At 44.2% G+C, this 20,807-nt stretch overlaps 2 protein-coding genes across 2 annotated transcripts in view; both read left to right on the top strand.

Annotated features, from left to right (window-relative positions):
* COL20A1 (collagen type XX alpha 1 chain) overlaps positions 1-20,807 on the top strand; it is a 532,145-nt gene that overhangs the window by 252,561 nt on the left and 258,777 nt on the right. The window lies entirely within an intron of this gene.
* Positions 1-20,807, top strand: part of ARFGAP1 (ARF GTPase activating protein 1) — a 52,033-nt gene that overhangs the window by 7,473 nt on the left and 23,753 nt on the right. Inside the window, exons 2-6 of the mRNA XM_081325187.1 lie at positions 1,660-1,723; positions 10,965-11,074; positions 15,685-15,856; positions 18,865-18,965; positions 20,009-20,098. Of these exons, the coding sequence (XP_081181313.1) occupies positions 1,664-1,723; positions 10,965-11,074; positions 15,685-15,856; positions 18,865-18,965; positions 20,009-20,098 (533 nt within the window). The 5' untranslated portion in view covers positions 1,660-1,663. The remainder of the gene's footprint in view (positions 1-1,659; positions 1,724-10,964; positions 11,075-15,684; positions 15,857-18,864; positions 18,966-20,008; positions 20,099-20,807) is intronic.

Here is a 20,807-nt window from a genome sequence, read left to right as displayed (position 1 = left end):
AAAGTTGGACCATAAGAAAGGCTGAGCGCCAAAGAATTGAGGCCTTTGAACTGTGGTGCTGGAGAAGACTCCTGCGAGTTCCTTGGACTGCAAGGCGATCAAACCGGTCAGTCCTAGAGGAGATCAATCCTGACTGCTCGTTAGAAGGCCAGATCCTGAAGCTAAAACTCAAGTACTTTGGCCACCTAATGAGAAGGAAGGACTCCCTGGAGAAGAGCCTAATGCTGGGGAAGATCGAGGGCAATAGAAGAAGGGGACGACAGAGAATGAGGTGGCTGGATGGAGTCACTGAAGCAGTAGGCGTGAGCTTAAATGGACTCCAGAAGATGGTAGAGGACAGGAAGGCCTGGAGGAATGTTGTCCATAGGGTCGCGATGGGTCGGACACGACTTCGCAGCTAACAACAACAACATTAGGAATGTATATCAGTTATACCAAATGGGAATCTTTACAGGAAATGCTTGTCTTCAAGTCCCTTCTCACCTTTTCTCATGTGGGATAGGAGTTTCCAGCAGATGTTCTGGTTTTCCTTATAACTTTTGCTGCAACTCTGGTTTTTATCAACAAAACATGATAAAAGCCAGAAAAGCACAGGGCTTTTTAAAAATAATATTTTGTTGAGTTAGCAGTTAAAACTTAAAAACGTTTTGGATTTTCCCAGTTGTCAATATGCATCCTTCAAAATGGTGTCTGTTCAATAAAAGTTCGTTCTTTTAAAAAATGCAAAGCCTGCTACAAAAACTGTTCATGCACGAGTATCTCCCATAGTGTTCCACTAGAATTATTCTCTTCATCTTTTTCATTGTGGAAGAACAATTCCCTGACAATATTTATTAAATCCTGGGTTCCCTTTCAAAGCATGCTTTGCAGATTGTGATCCAAGCTAGAGAACGCTGGCCTGCTTTTCCCTTCCTGTCTGGCATTATTGTGTTTTGTTGGTGCAGTTAGATCATGGACAAAAGTGCTACTTCAAGCTGCGATCGTGGGTAACCTTATTGATACTAATGCTCTGGTATTAATGGGAAAGAATTCATATTTGATCTCCCAGCTGCTTTCAGATTGACAAATCAGGGAATTGCTGTAATATTTTCTGCTAAACTGTAGGAGGAGAGGCAGAACCTAGGGGTGGAGTCAAATGAGGAATCACCCTGGAATCCTTAATGGTTCAAGTCAGAGGTCCCCAACCTTTTGGGTAGCAGGGACCGGTTCCATGGAGAAAGGTTTTTCCGTGGACCGCAGGGTGCGTGGTTTTGTGTGCTGGATGGGGCTTTGCTTGTTTGTGCGGCCTGGTTGCTGGCATGCCGCGGCCCGGTACCTGTCCATGGACCAGGGGTTGGGGACTCCTGGTATAAGTGCCTTTGGAATGCCATTGACTCTCATCTAGTGCTAATTTAATGCTGCCTGTTAGTTGACTAAATCATTGTGTATAGTAGACATGAGCAATAAATCATCTTAACTTAACGTGTGGTCCCAATTCTGATTTAAATTCCTCTATGCCAGGGGTAGGCAACCTTGGCTCTTTTATGACTTGTGGACTTCAACTCCCAGCCGGCTCAGGAATTCTGGGAGTTGAAGTCCACAAGTCATAAAAGAGCCAAGGTTGCATACCCCTGCTCTATGCTGTGAATCTTGTTTACATTGATTGTTTTTCTCCTACAGGACCATGGCAAGCCCAAGAACAAGGAAAGTCCTTAAAGAAGTGAGAGTGCAAGATGAAAACAATGTAAGTAGCTTGAGTTACCTTCTCAGCCACAGATGATTAAGCAGCCATGAATCAGCTTCAGCTCATGTTAGACAATTAATGCATGTGGTTATTATAATTCCCCATGAAAACTACTGGACCAATTTGCTGCAAAGTATCCGTCTTTCTAACTAAATGGTATGATTCACATTGTTTGCAACACTATTTCTGAAAACACCGTATGTTTCTTTTTTATAAATACAGGTAGTCCTCGGCTTACGATCACAATTGAGTCCAGATTTTCTGTTGCTAAGTGAGACATTTGTTAAGTGAGTTTTTCCCCATTTGTATGACCTTTCTTGCCCCAGTTGTTAAGTGAATCACTGCAGTTGTTAGCTTAGTGACACCGTTGTTAAGTGAATCTGGCTTCCACATTGAGTTTTCTTGTCTGAAGTTCGCAAAAAGGGATCACATGACCCCAGGACACTGCAACTGTCATAAACGTGAGTCAATTGCCAAGCATCTGAATTTTGATTAGGTGACCGTGGGGATGCTGCAACAGCCATAAGTGTGAAAAACGGCCATAAGTCCCTCTTTTTCAGGGCCATTGTAACTTTGAATGGTCACTAAATGAACTGTTGTAAGTCAAGGACTACCTATACTGACAGTCTATTCTTTTAGTTGTTAGGCACAAAGTCCATAGCCATGAATAAAACAACCATCCCAAACCAATAAGAAAATACATTTCTCACGTGCATTTGCCCTCACTTAGGAGTGCAAGTCGTCCTTGACATTAATAATAATAATAATAATAATAATAATAATAATAATAATAATAATAATAATAATAATAATAATAATAATAATAATAATTAATGATAATAATAATAATAATAATAATAATAATAATAATAATAATAATAATAATAATAATAATTATTTGGAAGGGACCTTGGAGGTCATCTAGTCCAACCCCCTGCTAAGGCAGGAAACCCTATACTATTTCAGACAAATAGCTGTCCAGTCTCTTCTTAAAAACTTCCAGTGTTGGAGCATTCACCACCTCTGGAGGCAGGTTGTTCCACTGGTTAATTGTTCTAACTGTCAGGAAGTTTCTCCTTAGTTCTAGGTTGCTTCTCTCTTTGATTAGTTTCCATCCGTTGCTTCTTGTCCTGCTTTCAGGTGCAGCCCCTGAGATATTGGAACACTGCTATCATGTCACCCCTCACCCTTCTCTTCATTAAACTACACATACCCAATTCCAGCAACCGTTCCCTATATGTTTTAGCCTCCAGTCCCCCAATCATCTTTGTTGCTCTTCTCTGTACTCTTTCTAGAGTCTCGACATCTTTTTTACATCGTGGTGACCAAAACTGGATGCCGTATTCCAGGTGTGGCCTTACCAAGGCATTGTAAAGTGGTATTAGTACTTCACGTGATCTTGATTCTATCCCTCTGTTAATGCAGCCGAGCACTGTGTTGGCTTTTTTGGCAGCTGCAGCACACTGCTGGCTCATATTTAAGTGATTGTCCACTAGGACTCCGAGATCCCTCTTACAGTTACTACTATCGAGCAAGGTACCACCTATACTATACCTGTGCATTTGATTTTTCCTGCCTAAATGCAGACCAGTTACGACCAGTTACTTAATGGCCATTCAGAAATTTATTTATTTATTTATTTATTTATTTATTTATTTATTTATTTATTTATTTATTTATTTGATTTATATACCGCCCTTCTCCTGAGGGACTCAGGGCGGTGTACAGGGCAATTAAAATCTAACATACAAAAGTTAAAAATAGATTAAATTAAATTTAGCCCCAAACAAAATAAATTAAATTATGAAATTTAAAACCCCAATCCCTCAGTCCAGGCCGGCAAGCTCGAATAACCAGCTTTTCAGGTCACGGCAAAAAGAGCGAAGGTCGGGAGCCATCCGGAGCTCCACAGGCAGCTGATTCCAGAGGGCAGGCGCGCCCACAGAGAATGCTCTCCCCCTGGGAGCCGCCAGCCGGCACTCCCTGACCGACGGCACCCTGAGGAGACCCTCTCTGTAGGAACGCACGGGGCGATGGGAAGTTGACGCCGGCAGCAGGTGCTCCCGTAAATAATCCGGACCTATTAATGATTTCTCAATTGTACTTAACAACTGCCACACCACCCCTGCAGTCCCATGATTGCATTTCAAGCGCTTGGCAGTTGGCTCACATTTATGACTAGTTGCAGGGTCCTGCGGTCACCCGGTCACATTTTGTGATGTTTTGCCATTTTCCAGCAAAAAATACAAAAACCCCCAACCCTTTGAATAAACTGGGTTTGGATTTATGACCGCATGATTTGCTTAACTACCACAGTGACTCTCTTTGATGACCATGGCAAAAACCATCGTAAAATTGAGCCTCGTCTGACTGCAACGACTGAACGACAAAAACTCCAAGGTTAACTTGTGGTTGTAAGCTGAGGACTTTGAAAATCTTACTAAAACAAATCAGGATCTACTTCTGAAGAACGGACAGGATTCATATGCAGTAGAATTGCGCTGTAAAAAGAATTTTAAATGGTGGGGTGCGGCATATTTAGTGTCTAGGATACTAAATCTTGGCCTCCTTGCTAGGAAATAGACTCAGTTGCATTTTCTGTGATGCTGTAAAATCAGATATAACCAGCTTAAGAGACTGAAGTCTGCCTTACTTGAGCGGCAAACTCAAAGATACTGAAGAATCACCATCAAAAAGCTCTTTCTGAAATCAGATGGACAAAAGCAGGAGAAGGTTGAAGGTCAGGCCATCAAGTAACCAGTTGTGATATCAATAAAACGATGAAACATAATTATGGAACTTTTGGCTCCTTAACAGAGGGTGGTGTTTGTGTGGCAGCATCACAATACGTGTTTGCTCCTTCCGTGGCTGCCCCCACACTATGAGGCAGGAAAAATACTTCTGAAGGAAATTTTTAATCTTCAGAAAAGGATCCCTGAATGAAGTATTTTTTATAAATCCTGTTAAAACATTTGATCCTTTAGGGAGATTTGTTTTGGAATGTGCAGTCTTGAACTTTTATAAGTTTAGCGTACTTTCCATTTTTAATATGAATCACTTGTTCACTATATTTCACTGAACAACCTTCTGGCACTATTCCAAATAAAACAATTTTGATTGATGAACGTAACTGTGGCTAATCTAGAAATTGCGTAAAACTACCAAAGAATTTATACAAATGTGTAGAATGACTAGTAAGTAGCAAGAATGAAAATATAACTGTGGCTAATCTAGAGATTGCTTAAAACTACCAAAGAATTGGTACAAATGTGTAGAATGATTACGAAGTAGCAAGAATGAAAATATGAATATGTGGGTGGCTTGAGCTAATAGTATACTACATTTAAATACATACCTTAGAAGTTAGATTTTGATCATATGCATTTCTGTCTACTATCACGGAATTTTCTGAGGAATGTACATCGGTTCTGAGAATGTTAATGGAAAACTAATGCTTCATTATAGTAGCATTAACCTTCCTGCTAATCAGTTGAACAGTTCCTTCATGTTTCTCCTCCTCTCGTCTACCATTAATTGTGTTTTTCTTTTGATTTTTCCGAAATGTCATATTGGTTTCCTGCAGCTCCTTCAGATTTCCTTAAAGCCCCTTGCCAGAGTGGTTATTAATATGCAAACAAAGCAGGCATGGGATTGATTCCCCTAAAACTCAGCCCAGATTTGGAAAGCGTTGGAAGATTCCGGGATGTGATGCAACTAAATAATTCCTGGGTTTTAAATCGTGGGCTGCTGTCCTCTGCCCTTTTAATCCAGTGGGTTTGTGTCTCTCCTTTTCTCTCCGTCTTGAGCATCAGTTTCATGCTGACATAATTTTATCTGGCCTGAGCTGATTTCCAAGGCATGAGGGTGATCTGGCTGCCTCATCCGTCACCCTCTTGACTACCAGAGTTGATTGGGTGATCTGGCTGGCTCAGGGCAGATCTCCTTCCTCCCTCACTGTTCCATTGGCATCCCTCCTGAAGCTGTGAGCTCGGTGGAAGAGAATGGTCACCTCATACAGGTAGTCCTCGACTTGCGACTACGATTGAGCCTGACCTTTCCATTGGCTAAGCAAGGCAGTTGTGTCAATGAGTGTTGCCCCGTTTTGCGACCTTTTGCCGGCTGGGAGGGTTACAGAACGGTGATCACATGATCCCAGGACCGTGCAGTTGTCATAAATACATGCCGGTTGCCAAGGGCCCAAACTTTGATCATGTGACCATACGGGGATGCTGCAGGGGTTGTGAGTGTGAAAAAACGGTCGTCTCTTTTTTTTTCCAGCGCCGTCGTAACTCTGAACTAGTCAAAATGATTTGCAAGTCGAAGACGGCCCAGATTTGTTTCGACATTTCTTTTTCCACGTGTGGCTGTATTTTTTCCCCCCCCTTCTAAGACCTTTATACAGGTGCTGCTCAATTTACGAGCACAATTGAGCCCGGCGTTTCTTAAGTGAATCACTGCAGTTGTTAAATCAGTAACATGGTTGTTGAGTGAATCCGGCTTCCCCATTGACTCTGCTTGTCAGAAGGTCGCAAAAAGAGGATCACATGACACCAGGACACTGTGACCGTCATAAATATGAGTCAGTTGCCAAGCCTCCAAATGTAAATCACGTGACCAGGGGGGGACGTTACAATGGTCATATAAGTGTGAAAAAGGGTCATGGCTCACTTTTTCCAGTAGCGTTTGTAATTTTGAACGGCCACTAAGTGAGCTGTTGTAAGTCGAGGACAACCTGTGATTGTGTTGTTGTTGTTTTTTTTCCCCAGTATATTTTTCAGTCTCCTGGCCGCATAGCCTTGTGCCCTGCTGATTTTTTAACTCTAATTTTTAATTTATTTTAATTTTAATTTTAATTTATTGTACAGAGGCCTTTAATTTTAATTTTATCTTAACTTCTGTATTTATTGTATGTTATTGTTGTTAGCCGCCCTGAGTCCTTCGGGAGATAGGGCGGCATATAAGTCCCAATAATAAATAATAAATAAATATACTGTAGAACAGTTAGCACTTCAATTGCCTGTTCTCCTGGAGCTTTAAACAGCTTTATGTGATTATTTTGTTTGCACTTGGCAGGTTGCTATTTGACAGCTGCTGTGTTGTCCCCCCCCCCCTTTCTGGTGCAGTCTACCGATGTTTTCATAATTCTTTAATCCTGCTTGTTAAAAGTTTAATATAACCTTGTTTTGGCCTTTGATCACTGATCGTGCTAGGCCTCTCTTAAATCTATTTCACGATTACCGTGGCTGTAAATTTTCTTTTGATTTCTCAGTCTTCTTTCAGAACTATTCTTTGCCCTTCTTTGTTCTTTCTAACATTCTTAGAATCATTCCGTGCGGTTTCTTCCTAGGTGCTAAGCTAGATTCTCTCTTATTGTCCGAAGCTTTCGTCTTCCATCTTTTCCTACTGTAACTATTGTGATAATTTCTTCGGAAAAGCACTTTAATTTTTTTTTTCTTTTTTGAAAGGGCTGAGAGTGAGTGAGTGTTCCAAAGCCACCAAGGAAGTTTGAGGATGGGCTTCAACCTGAGTCTCTCCCAGTTCTAATCCCATTTCTTAACCGTTACATCATGGGTTTTTTCCCGGTTTTGGTTTTACAGCATCTCTTTTATCTTTTTCCATAGTTCTTCGGATTCCTTTTTTCTTTTTTTTTTTTAATTAAAAAGTTTTAACATACAATTTTTCCCTTAAAAAATCCCCCCTCCCCCCCCTTCTCCCTCCCCCCTTCCTCTCCCCCCTCCCCCCCTCCCCCCCCCCCGACTTCCCAGAGCTAAGTACAAGGTATATATATATAAAAAAAAACAATCATAAACAACCATATACTAACAACCATAAACTCTAAAATCTATCACTCTCTAGCTTATATAGGATAAAACAAACCTTAGTAATATTAAATATATATAAATATATATTAAAAAAAAAACCAATATAGAAAAAAAAAATAAAGAAAGAAGACTTATTCAAATATAAAACTTCTTAACCCTATACTTATTCTGAGTAAACTCAAGCCATTTTCTCCCTTCCATAATATAGCGTTCCTGAGAGTAATCTTTCAAATAAGCCGAAATCTTCACCATTTCAACCAAGTCGGAAACCTTTAAAATCCACTCTTCTATGGTCGGCAGTTCCTCTTTCCAGTACTATCCTATCAAAGGTCTTGCTGCCGTAATTAAATTCAACATCAACTTAGTATATTCCCTCAGATTTTTATCCAAAAAGCCTTAACCTTTTTGCAAGTCTACCATATATGAAAATATGAAAATATATTACGTCTTTATCACCGCACCTCCAACATTTAGGCTAATAATTCAGATACATGCTTAGCTTTTTAAAATCTAAATACCATCTATAAAACATTTTGTAAAAATTCTCTCTTAGATTTCAAACTTATATAAATTTTACATTCCTCATCCAAATCTTTTCCCACCTCCCACTACTTGGCTGTAAGTACGTTGTGAAAGTTCCATAGACTTCTGCTGATCTTGTTCTTTTATCTTTTTTGATCGTTTTAAAGCAGCACGCGTCACCCTCTGTTCTCTGGGATCATCCAAAAGTGTTATAACTTGATCTCCTGCAGCACCATTCTCCTCTATCCGTCCATCTTCAGCCTCTTGATATTCTCCTTCTCCAGATCCCTTTGCAGCTTCCAGAAGTGTTAATGGGGTTGCTTTTAAAACATTATTGTAGAAATCACGCGCTTGCATCACAGTAACCAAACGGTACCTTTTACCTTCATACATCACCATCAACCCAGCTAGAATCTCCCATCTGAACCTTATATCTCGTTGCTTGAGCTCTTGCACCAGAAATGTAAAATCCTTCCGTCTCCTTAAAATCTTTGGAGGAATTTCTTTTAGAACCAGAACTTCTTGATCAGCAATCACGACTTTAGTATCATAGGCAGCTTGTATAACTTCATCTCTAATTTCTCTTTTTGCAAAATAAACCACCACATCTCTAGGCAGCTTTCTCTGTCTAGCAATCCATGAGTTCACACGATACACTTTATCCATACCTCCTTTTATTTCAGATGCTGGCTGATTCAATACCACTTCGAGAGCCTCAGAAACCAGCTGCTTTAAATCTTCCTTAATATTCTCCTTTAAACCTCTGATTCTAATGGCAAACTGCATCTGGAAATATTGAGCAAGACTCAATTCTCTATCCATTTTGTCTCTTAAATCTTCATTCTCCAATACTTTTGCTTCTAATATAGCATTCTTTTGAGTCAAATCTTTGACTTTTTCATCCAAATCTTCCACACATTCAGCCACTTTATACACTGAAGACAAAATGTCTACCTTCATCACGCTGTACTTCTGTTCCATCCTCTCTTCTATTCTCTCCTCCAATTTCTCCAATTTCTCCTCCATCTTTGCAAATTTATCACCCATTGATTGATTAATTGATTCCAAAAGTTTATCCAGAGCATCTCGTAAGTCCTTCAATGTCACTACATCAGGAGGATGTAATGCCTGCAATGATGATTGTTGCACCGGGGAAGTTCCAGCACTCCGAAGAGTTTTAGGGGGAGGTTTAGCCGCCATCTTTTACTTTCAATTGTGACGCACTTTCACTTAGAGTTTAAAAAGTCCATCAAGCTCGAGAGTAGAATAAAATAATCCTCTTCACCTTTTCCTCTTGTACCGCTCTGCCTGCTCTTTTTATTCCATAGTCCTTCCTTCAGGCAGGGGTGGTCGCAGACGCCTGGCTCTGCTCCATAAAGTCAGGAGCAGAGGCGCTGGCCAGCTGGGAGCGACCCAGGCTACGGGGGAGTTCGATCCTTCGGCCGCCCAAGCTGCAAGCTCAGGCGGCCCCGGAGAACTCAACCCCTACCTGGGGCCTCACCCCCTCCTCTTCTCCCGAGGAGGGGGCTTCAAATTCGCCCGAACAGCTGATCGGCGCTGTTTCGGGCGAAAATCACTCAGCTGAGCCGCGGGCAGCCCGGGAAGGCTGTCTCCGTCGCCGCGCAGCCACCGGAAGTCCCCTTCGGATTCCTTTTTTCACGTATATAAAGTGCCTTCGGATTGTTCTTCTGCTCCGACTGCGTGGTTTCTCGGCTCAAAATCTTGCCCGCTCTCTTCAGTTGTCTAGTTTTGTCCCATATTAATAATGCATTGTCTGTTTCAGAATCTGCATGGGTGATGGTTGATTGAATTAGTTTTTCTGTCTTCTGTTTCCTATTAAATGGTCGGTTTGATTCCGATGGTGCCCAGACATAGGCCCTGCTTTTATATTGTTGGCAGCGGTTTTCTGCTTCACAAAACCTATTTCTTTCATCATTGCATCTGCCCAAAATTCATCATCATCTTTAGTATTATTTCCACCTATACTTTGTATCACTAAAGGTAGCATGTGAAAATGGGCATACCACCCATTTTCCCTGCCACAATAACCCTACTGGGCTAAGAGATAGCCTGAGTCACCCATTCATCTTGAGGATGAGGATGGATTGAAACTCACGATTTTCTAGTTCCACTACCTTCACTATTGTACCAAATTGCCTTTCTGTCCCTCCATGCCTTGCTTTGATTCATTACTTCAAGGTGGTGACTCCCTGGGAAAATCTTTATTTTAATAGTCATATCTAAGCTTGATTTACCCTAATAGCATTTTTAAGAACAATGGCTATTATTTTATTTATTTCATTTTTATCCCATCATTGTTAACTTTACATCCTCCTTCCTCCCTTTATTTTCCCCACAACAACCCTGTGGGGTAAGTTGGGCGGAGAGACAGTGATTGGTCCAAAGTCACCCAACCGGCTTTCATGCCTAAGGCGGGACTAGAATGCTTAGTCTCCTGGTGATTGGCCCTTAGTCACCCACCCAGCTTTCATACCTAAGGTGGGACTAGAACGCTTAGTCTCCTGGTGATTGGCCCTTAAGTCACCCAGTCGGCTTTCATGCCTAAGGCGGGACTAGAACTCTTAGTCTCCTGGTGATTGGCCCTTAGTCACCCAGTCGGCTTTCATGCCTAAGGCGGGACTAGAACTCTTAGTCTCCTGGTGATTGGCCCAAAGTCACCCAGTCGGCTTTCATGCCTAAGGTGGGACTAGAACTCTTAGTCTCCTGGTGATTGGCCCTTAGTCACCCTGCTGGCTTTCATGCCTAAGGCGGGACTAGAACTCTTATTCTCTGGTGATTGGCCCTTAGTCACTCAGCCAACTTTCAAGGTGGGATTAAAACATCTGGGTTTACTGTGGAAAACTCAAATTACCTTTCTCCCCCCCCTCTCTTTACAGGTTTGTTTTGAGTGTGGTGCATTTAACCCCCAGTGGGTGAGTGTGACCTATGGAATTTGGATCTGTCTGGAGTGCTCAGGAAAACACAGAGGCTTGGGGGTTCATCTGAGGTTGGTGATTGATTGTGATAATACATCTGCATTAGTGGTACAAGAAATTCTTGCACACTGTTAATGTCATTGTTTGTATTTCCCAAACAGATTTATATAGCTGCCCATCTGGCATAACCCTGGTTCAGACATGTCAAACACAAGGCCCGGGGGCCGGATCCGGCCCGCAAAGTGGTTTCATGTGGCCCGCGAAGCCATCCTGGAAACAGTGAGGGAACGGCCCCCACTGCCTTGGCCCTGGCCCAGAGACCCTCCTTCTGCCAGAGACCCTCAGATCTGCCCCACTCCTGCCCAGGCCCCCATAGGCACCCTTGATGCCAACGATGTAGAGCTGGCCACGCCCACCCAGTAGGTCATATGCACTCTAGCCATGCCCACCCAGTAGGCCACGCCCACCCTGGCCATACCCACCCAGCCCCTTGAGGGCAACTGCAATGCTGATGCGGCGCTCAATGAAATTGAGTTTGACACCCCTGCCCTGGTTGGATTAGAAACAATAACAAAAACAATAAAATCATAAAACCAGCCTCAAAAATTTCAGGCATTCCCCCCAAACACCCCTCACATCTCCAAGGTGGCTCAGCGGTTAAGATGCTGGCCTTGTCGGCTGGAAAGCCGGCAGTCCGGGTTCGAGACCTAAGCGCCATGCGACCGGGTGAGCTCCCGTTCCTTGCCTCAGCTCCTGCCAACCCAGCAGTTCGAAAGCATGCAGATGTGAGTAGATAAACAGGTAGTACTACAGTGGGAAGGTAACAGCGCTCCGTGACATAAATGTTTGTCCACAGGACTGCAGAAATGTCTTCGGACAGCGCTGGCTCAATGGCCTTGGAATAGAGATGAGCAGTGCCCCCTAGAGTCGACAACATCTAGCGGAGTAAAATCCACAGGGACACCTTTACCCTTACCTTGCATCTCCAAACAATTTCACTGGTCTCCAACCTCATGCTAGGCTAAGGCTTCTGGGGAAAAGCCAGACCTTCAAGGCGTTTCCAAAAGTGGCCTGCTGGATCTCAGGAGAAAAAGTGTCCCAAAGGGCAGGTGCCCCTTCTGAGAAGAGGTGCTGCTTAGGTCCTTCTGGATGGCAGCAGTAGAGGAAAGGGACTTGAGGTGTGTCCACCCATCTTTGTTGGCAGAACAGGCGGATAGACTGGGAGATTCTCCTAGGACAGGGCTTTTCAACTTTTTCACCCATTGTACCACTTTTAGGATATGGCAACATCCGAGTACCACCTAGCAAGGTGTCAAAAACTTGATGACCAAAAAAAAAAAGGAAAAAAGTGATGAAGTACAGGTAGTCCTCGACTTACAACAGTTCGCTTAGTTACTGTTGGAAGTTACAATGGCACTGAAAAAAGTTCCCCCCCCCAAGCCACAGCCGAGCAAGACACCTGCCTGCCTGCCTGGTGGCGCTCTTCCTCCTGTCTGAGGTTTTCATTGGATTGGTAGTGGGTGCGGTGAGGAATGTTTGGTTTTTATTCCTCCCATCTGCCTGGTGGTTGTAGCACGTTCTGGTCACTTCACATGACCCTGGGACACTGTGACCACCATAAATATGAATCAGTTGCCAAGCAACTGAATGTAAAACAAGACTCTGGAGATGTTGCAACATTCCAGCTGATTGGTGCTTCTTCTGGGCTCAGCAGATGTGCTGGGATCAGCGCCGAGCTCCAGCTGGAGCCTGGCACTGATCCTGGTGCTTCTGCTGAGCCCTGACAGCTTTGCAGCTCCAGCCATCTCTCGCTCAGGCTTGTGCAGTGCTGCCACCGGTTCAACTCATTCCCCTCCCCCACTATCACTTTTCTAGGATGGCTGTGTACCACCTGCTAGGTGCTAATGTACCACAGGTGGTACCCGTACCACTGGTTGAAAAGCCCTGTCCTAGGATCCTGGCCCTGTACCATTCAGGGCTTTCAAAGTGATAACCAGCATGCTGAATTGTTGTTGGCTGTGCAATTATTTGATAGCCATTACTTTCCCTGTTGGTTACAAAGCCCTAGCTCAGTGATGGCGAACCTTTTAGAGACCAAGTGCCCAAACTGCAACCCAAAACCCACTTATGTATCATCAGGTGCCGGGTAGGCATGGCTCATTGGGTGAGCGTGGCCCATTGGGTAGGCGCGGCTGCGGTGGTAACGGCAAACTGGGTGGGACTAAAAAGTTCAATCACTTCCAACTTTGCTAGATCTTTTTTTCCCCCACGAGAAGTTGAAATTGATTGATTGATTTAATTATTTATTTTTTTTGCACACGGCGGTGGAGGCCTAAAGCGAAAAGGTTTTATAAAACTCAGCTGAAGGCTTAGGACTGGGGCGGTGGTGCGTGTGCCCACAGAGAGGCCTCTGCGTGCCACCACGGCCCTAGCTGATTCTTCACTACCGTAATCTTCTAGCTGTTCTAGCAGACTAACCATAGATTTGGAGGCCATCGGATTCCAAAGGTGCTTTTTCACGAGGCAGCTGCAATTTCTTTGTTTTTACCTTGAAAACGTTTCGCTTCTCATCCAAGAAGTTTCTTCAGCTCTGACTGGATGGTGGGGAATGGAAGGATTTTTATACTCCTTGCAGACAGCTGGTCATTTGCCTTCTTTTTAGAGAGTCGTTAGGGGCCATTTGGAGGTTTATTTGTGTCCTCAGGGTCACCTGAGCAGGGCAAATTTGTGTGGAGCCTTCTTGGCTGCAGGCTGTTGGGGATGCATTTAGCTATGCACTTTGGGATGTACCCCCTTCGAATGGTGCGGGAGTATGAGTGGATTTCCAGAAAACATTGCAGGCTACAGGAACCATTTGCGCTTCAGTTTGAGATGCAGGCAACACGGACTCATCCCCAACAGCCTGCGCCTGTCTTCAGCGGTGAAGGGACCCAGGGCAGAAAAACATCCTGCAGCTAAGAAGGCTCCACACAAATTTGCACTACTCAGGTGACCCTGAGGACACAGAAAAATCTCCAAGTGGCCTCAGTGACTCTCTAAAAGAAGGCAAGTGACCAGCTGTCTGCAAGGAATATAAATCCTTCCCTTCCCCACTATCCTAGTCAGAGCTGAAGCGAATGGATGAGAAGCGAAACATCTTCAAGGTAAAAACAAAGACTGTCCAGTTGCCTCCTGAAAAAAAGCACCTTTGGGACATCCATGACCTAGATCTGTGGTGGTAAACCTATGGCATGTGTGCCACAGGTGGCATGCAGAGCCCCCTCTGTGGGCACGCGCGCCGTCGCCCCAGTCCTAGGCCTTCAGCTGGGTTTTATAAAATCTTTTCGCTTTAGGCCTCCACCGCTGTGTGAAAAAAAAAAGGTTTAATCAATCAATCAATTTCAACTTCTTGCAGGGAAAAAAAAGATCTCGCAAAGTTGGAATTGACTGATTGAACTTTTTATTCCCACCCAGTCTGCCATTACCACCGCAGCCACGCCCACCCAATTGGCCACGCCCACTCAATGGGCCACACGGCACCCAATGATACGTAAGTGGGTTTTGGATTGCAGTTTGGGGACTCGGTCTCTAAAAGGTTCGCCATCACTGACCTAGATGACAGAGCATCTCCACAGCCAGTTGACTCTGGAGGCTGTTATGTTTTCTCAGGAAGAATAGCCTTACAACTGGGAGTTCCTCCTGGACTTTCTGCTCCTGCTCTAAGATCAGATAGAGACCATGGCCGGAAAGGGCTTATGCACAGCTTCAGTGACCCATCTGCAACAAGAGGCATTAGATTACGGTCACTCATATCCTTATCTTTAGTTTAGGCTATTACAACTCGCTCTCCATGGGCTTGAAGACCAGCTAAAAAAGTTCAGCTGGTCCAGAACGCAGTGATAACGGATGCTTAGTGGTCAGTCACAATATAGTTCAGGGGTGTCAAACTCAATTTCATTGAGGGCCGCAGCAGCATTGCGGTTGCCCTCAGGGGGCCGGGTGGGTATGGCCAGGGTGGGCGTGGCCTACTGGGTGGGCGTGGCTAGAGTGCGTATGGCCTACTGGGTGGGCATGGCCAGCTCTACGTCATTCGCATCAAGGTTGCCTATGGGGGCCTGCGCAGGAGTGGGACAGAACTGGGATTCTCTGGCAGAAGGAGGGTCTCTGGGCCAGGGCCAAGGCAGTGGGGGCCGTTCCTTCACTGTTTCCAGGATGGCTTCGCGGGCCACATGAAACCACTTCACGGGCCGCATCCGGCCCCCGGGCCTTGTGTTTGACATGTCTGATATAGTTAGTTCTTGACTTGCCACAGTTTATTTGGTGACCATTCAGAGTTACAACAGCACCGAAAAAAGTGACACGATCGTTTTTCACACTTACCAAATTTTGGAAACTCTTGAGTCGAGGGAGGCGGTTGATCGATTAACGATAGATATCACCTCCCCCATTTTGCTCCGACCCTCCCCATTTTTCACTTGTACGGGGCTGTGTGCGGTATTTTGGTTATGCTTTTATCTTTCTACAGTTTTCGTGTTTTACGGCTGCGAGCCACCCAGAGTTACCCCACTAAGACAAGAGGGGTGGCCAACAAATTTCCTAAATAAATAAATTAAATAAATGTCCTAAATAAGTAAAAACCTTTGTTTCAATGCTGATTGCTTGTACTGGCATACTGAGAAGCCGTTGAATTGTGGTTTTCCAGTTTTGTGCGCTCGGTCACAATGGACAAATGGAAAGACATCGAACTGGAGAAAATGAAGGCCGGCGGTAACCTTAAATTCCGAGAGTTTTTAGAGTCTCAAGATGATTATGACCCTTGCTGGTCGTTGCAAGAGAAGTACAACAGCAGAGCTGCAGCTCTCTTCAGAGATAAGGTAAATCCAATTAAGCATGATTGCAACTTTCTTGGACCTTGCTTTTTTGTTGTTTTTTTTTAAACCTCCATTTAGGATTCTGCATTTCTGTGAAAATTAAACCTGTCAGGGTGAGAAAGCGACTGATTCACGGCCTCAGAATTTCTTCCGCCCTATATGATTTTTGACAAATGGAACACTGAGTTTTATTATTTAGGTTATTATGAAGCGTGCGCGTGCGAGAGAAAAAAGTGTTAGCGTTTTGCACTCAACGATTTCATTTTCACAATTGAAACATTCAAAATCCCACCCCCTCCTCTTTTTTTTTTTTTTTTTTTTTTGACCGAAACAGTCTGAGGGAGGAATAATTTGCAGATCCCTGTACAAATCAGAGAGGACGCAATAAGCTTGTGAGCTGGAAACCCGACATCTGGCGTTCGAGACCTACGTCTCGGGATGCACAACGCCATGAGCTCCTGTTACTTGCCTGCCTAGCGCTTTGCAAGTCTACAAATACGAGTAGATAAATAGGTACTACTTCGATGGGAAGCTAACAGCATTCGGTGCGCCTTTGGTGTATAGTCACGCTGGCCACACGACCACGGAAAATGTCTTTGGACCACGCTGGTTTCTTTGGCCAAGAAATGGAGATGAACCCTGCGCCCTAAGAGTCGGACGTGACCGGAGAGGAAAACTTGCTTTTTTACCTTTTTACCTTACTCAAATCAACCCCGCTTGAAAGAAGTTTGTTTAATGCCAGAATGAAACTCTTAGCAAAATGCAGGCGTTCTATTTCATTCTCAGAAAACTCCAAGCATTTATTTCTTTTGAATCCACGACAGTTCGCAGCCATGGTGTTTTTCAGGAAAGTAGTGGGGTTTGGAGGTTTTTTTTTTGGTGCTTTTTTTTAGTAGAAAAGTGAACGTGGCTGTGTTTTGTCTGCACTTGTTCCCTTCTTCCGATTCTGCAAATTCTCAACCACCTGCCCAAATAAATCATGTGCCATTTACCGAACCATAAAAACGGTAAGAGGCTAGGGCTAGGCGGTAAGAACATGCTGAGATCAGCAATTCTTGGGGCTGATCTGGAATTTGTCAGCAGCATTCTCTTTTTGAAATTCGCCCCAGCCACCGTTCTCAGTAGCACTGAGGGTTTTTTTTAAAGTTTTTTTTACTGGCACTGGCTGTTTATTTTTCTTTTCCTCTTTCAGGCTGTCTTAACTGATGATTGTGGTCCCCTCTTGTTAGGAGCCGTCAGCAAGCCCATTGCTGTTTCCCTAATTTAAGCCCTGCAACTGTGGGCGTGCCTGCAATTCTCTCAACTCCCAGAATAAGCCTGGGTGGTTTGTCAGGCATATAAGCCCCCCACCCACCCAAGGACATCTTCTGTGGTCCTAGAACTTCTAAGTGCAAACCAAGCTGAACATTTGTGATGGGGCACCAGTGATGGGGGCACCAGTAGTGGGTGCCGCATCACTGGAGGCTTTCAAGAAGAGACTGGACAGCCATTTGTCTGAAATGGTATAGACTCTCCTGCTTGAACAGGGGTTGTTGTCTAGATGATCTCCAAGGTCTTGTCTTCTCTTCTCTTCTCTTCTCTTCTCTTCTCTTCTCTTCTCTTCTCTTCTCTTCTCTTCTCTTCTCTTCTCTTCTCTTCTCTCCTCCCCTCCCCTCCCCTCCCCTCCCCTCCCCTCTCCCCCTTCTCTCCTCTCCTCTCCCCTCTTCTCCTTTTCTACTCTCCTCTCCCCTCCCCTCTTCTCCTTTTCTCTCCTCTCCTCCTCCTTTTCTCCTCTCCCTTCCTCTCCCCTCCCCTCCCCTCCCCTCCCCTCCCCTCCTCAATTTAGATCTATTTGGGGAGAAGATAGTAGGGCAAGGGCCAAATTAGTGCCTAAAGAGCTTGTTTGCTGTAGTGATTATGGTGTTCGTCTAGAAACCACGGGTTCTAATCCCGCCTTAGGCACGAAGGCCGGCTGGGTGACTTTGGGCCAATCGCCAGGAGACTGTGAGTTCTAGTCCCTCCTTAGGCAGGAAAGCTGGATGGGCAACTTTGAGCCAGTCACATTCTCTTGGCCCAGTCTGTCTCCGAATGTGGCTTTGAGATGTTTTATAGATCTTAAAGAGTCCAATCGTATAATAATAATAATAATAATAATAATAATAATAATAATGATGATGATGATGATGATGATGATGATGATGATGATGATGTTGTTGTTGATGATGATGATGATGATGTTGGAAGGGGCCTTGGAGGTCATCTAGTCCAACCCCCTGCTCAGGCAGGAAACCCTATACCATTTCAGACAAATGGTTGTCCAGTCTCCTCTTAAAAACTTCCAGTGTTGGAGCATTCATCGCTTCTGGAGGCAGGTAGTTCCACTGGTTAATTGTTCTAACTGTCAGGAAATTCCTCCTCAGTTCTAGGTTGCTTCTCTCCTTGACTAGTTTCCATCCGTTGCTTCTTGTCCGGCCTTCGGGCGCTTTGGAGACCAGCTTGACTCCCTCTTCTTTGGGGCAGCCCCTGAGATACTGGAACACTGCTATCATGTTCCCCCCCCCTCGTCCTTCTCTTCAGTAACTAAATAAATGAATTAAATAATTAAATAAAAAATTAAATAAATAGTCAAGGATTACATGTAGTAACCAAAGGTAAGGCAAAGTGCCCTTTTTCTTACCATTCATTTAACTGAAGTAGACAACCTTTGGCATCTACACCTTAAAATGAGCTGGAAACTCTGTATCAGTTCAGACAAATGGTTGTCCAATCTCTGCTTAAAATTCTCCAGTGTTAGAGCTCCACAACTTCTGGAGGCAAGCGCTTCCACTGGTTAATTCTTCTATCAGGAACTTAGTTCTAGGTTGCTTCTCTCTTTGATTAGTTTCCATCCTTTGCTTCTTGTCCTGCCTTCGGGCGCTTTGGAGAATAGCTTGACTCCCTCTTCTTGAACCTATCCACGGGGGCCACGGTTTCCCCATCTCTCCCAGTGAAGGAAACGGAGTTTGTTTGTTTAAAGTCCTTTCTTTCTTTAGGTGGCCGTGATAGCTGAGGGCAAAGAATGGTCCTTTGAAACCTCCGCTGCTCGGAATTGGAGTCCTCCGCAGCCCAAGGTCGCTTTGTCCTCAGTTCATCGGTAAACATTTTGTGGTTTCGGTTATATTCTAAAGCTTGTCATTATTATTTTTTTTACTACCAAAGCGCAGTCGCTTGAGGAATGCAGATGAACGTTTAGAGAGAACACAGGTGCGCGTGTAAGCGAGGGCTGGCTTTACTCGTTCCTCCTGAACAAAAAGAACAGAATATAAATCTGACAGAGAAAACGAGCCAATTAAAGTAAAAATAAATGCGTTTGTCAGCAAAGGGCGGATTTGCTCTGTCGGCTCGGCTAGAGATCACATTTGTGCCCAATTTTCCTAGGTAGACAGTAGTGTGGCAGGTTGAAGGAGAGAAAAAAAAAGGTGTTTGTACGGTAGAGGCCAAAATTGTGGAAACCTTTTGGGAAAAGTGTGCCGTGGAAATACCACCTTTGGTTAAGTTTCCACCAATTTTTCTTCTAATTTCTTTATAACCGTCAGCCTTGTTCACTTAATAATGCTGTTTTACGTCGCTTTCTGGGCGACCAGTCAACCCTTTGCACCATTATTTTAATCTTATTACATTTTACAACCTCGCTAAACGAAAGAACACACACAAAAAAAACCCCAACCAACTTGATAGCGATCACGTAACACACTGACAAATGTCCTCCTCTCAGCTTCAGTACATGACATCAATCACTGAATCCTACTGTGATCTGATTGGCTCGTTGCCAAAACAAGATGACACCTGATTGGCTCTCTAAACACTCGTGCCCATTGGCTACCATCAGATGAAGGAGAGCTACCTGATATCCACCTAAGCAAGTTGAGCTTCCTTTTTCTGGTTATTTGGTTATAACTTTTCATAGAATAGAGTACAGATAATTGAACAAACTTTGTTGCGCTACATTCTTGATTGAATTATCTTTCCATTGATATATAATTTTATGGTACTACTCCCCCGAAAAAAGTGGTGTTATTAGCCGTCAAACCTCAAAAATACACTTTTCCCAAAAGGTTTCCACAATTTTGGCCACTACTGTAATTTAACAGAGGTTGCCTTTCTGTGATTTCATTTTGATGTTGTCGTTTTCTGCAGAAGCTCTGGGGGGCAACCGCAGAATGCCGGTCCCATTTCTGATAAAGCATTTGAAGATTGGTTGAATGATGACGTTGGTTCCTATCAAAGGTAAATCCCATTTTCCATTTTAGATTGAATTCAGCAAAAGGCTTTGAAGAATCTTTTTTTTTAATGGCTTCATATCAGTTTTGGCTCAGAGTAACTGCTTAGACAAGTCCCTGCAGTTTCCTTGGCAACTTGTTTTTTGGAAGTATTCAGCCATTACCTCCTTCCTAGGGCCAGGAAACAGTAACTGGCTTGGGGTTTTGTATCTGAGGTGGGACTAGAACTCAGCTCTCCCAGTTTCTAGTCTTTTGCCTTTAGGGGTCTTCAAACGTGGCCCTTTTATGACTTGTGGACTTCAACTCCCAGAATTCCTCAGCTGGGCACGCTGAGGAGAAAGGGAAAGATTTCCAAGCTGAGCCATGCTGGCTGAGGAATTCTGGGAGTTGAAGTCCACAAGTCATGAGGGGGCCATAGTTCCCCCATGCTGGCTGAGGAATTCTGGGAGTTGAAGTCCATAAGTCATAAAAAGACCACGTTTGAAGACCCCTGCGCTAGACCAATGTTTTTCAACCTCAGCAACTTCAAGGTAGGGACGCGGTGGCTCAGTGGGTTAGGACGCTGAGCTTGTCGATCAGAAGGTCGGCAGTTTGGCGGGTTGAATCCCGAGTGCCGTGTAGCAGAGTGAGCTCCTGTTACTCGTCCCAGCTTCTGCCAACCTAGCAGTTTGAAAGCACGTAAAAATGCAAGTAGAAAAATAGGGACCACTACAGTG

The sequence above is a fragment of the Vipera berus genome, assembly GCF_964194415.1.
Source record: "Vipera berus genome assembly, chromosome: 3".
NCBI lineage: Eukaryota > Metazoa > Chordata > Lepidosauria > Squamata > Viperidae > Vipera > Vipera berus.
The sequence above is the reverse complement of the archived record's forward strand: the minus strand, read 5'-3'. Positions and strand labels throughout refer to the sequence as shown.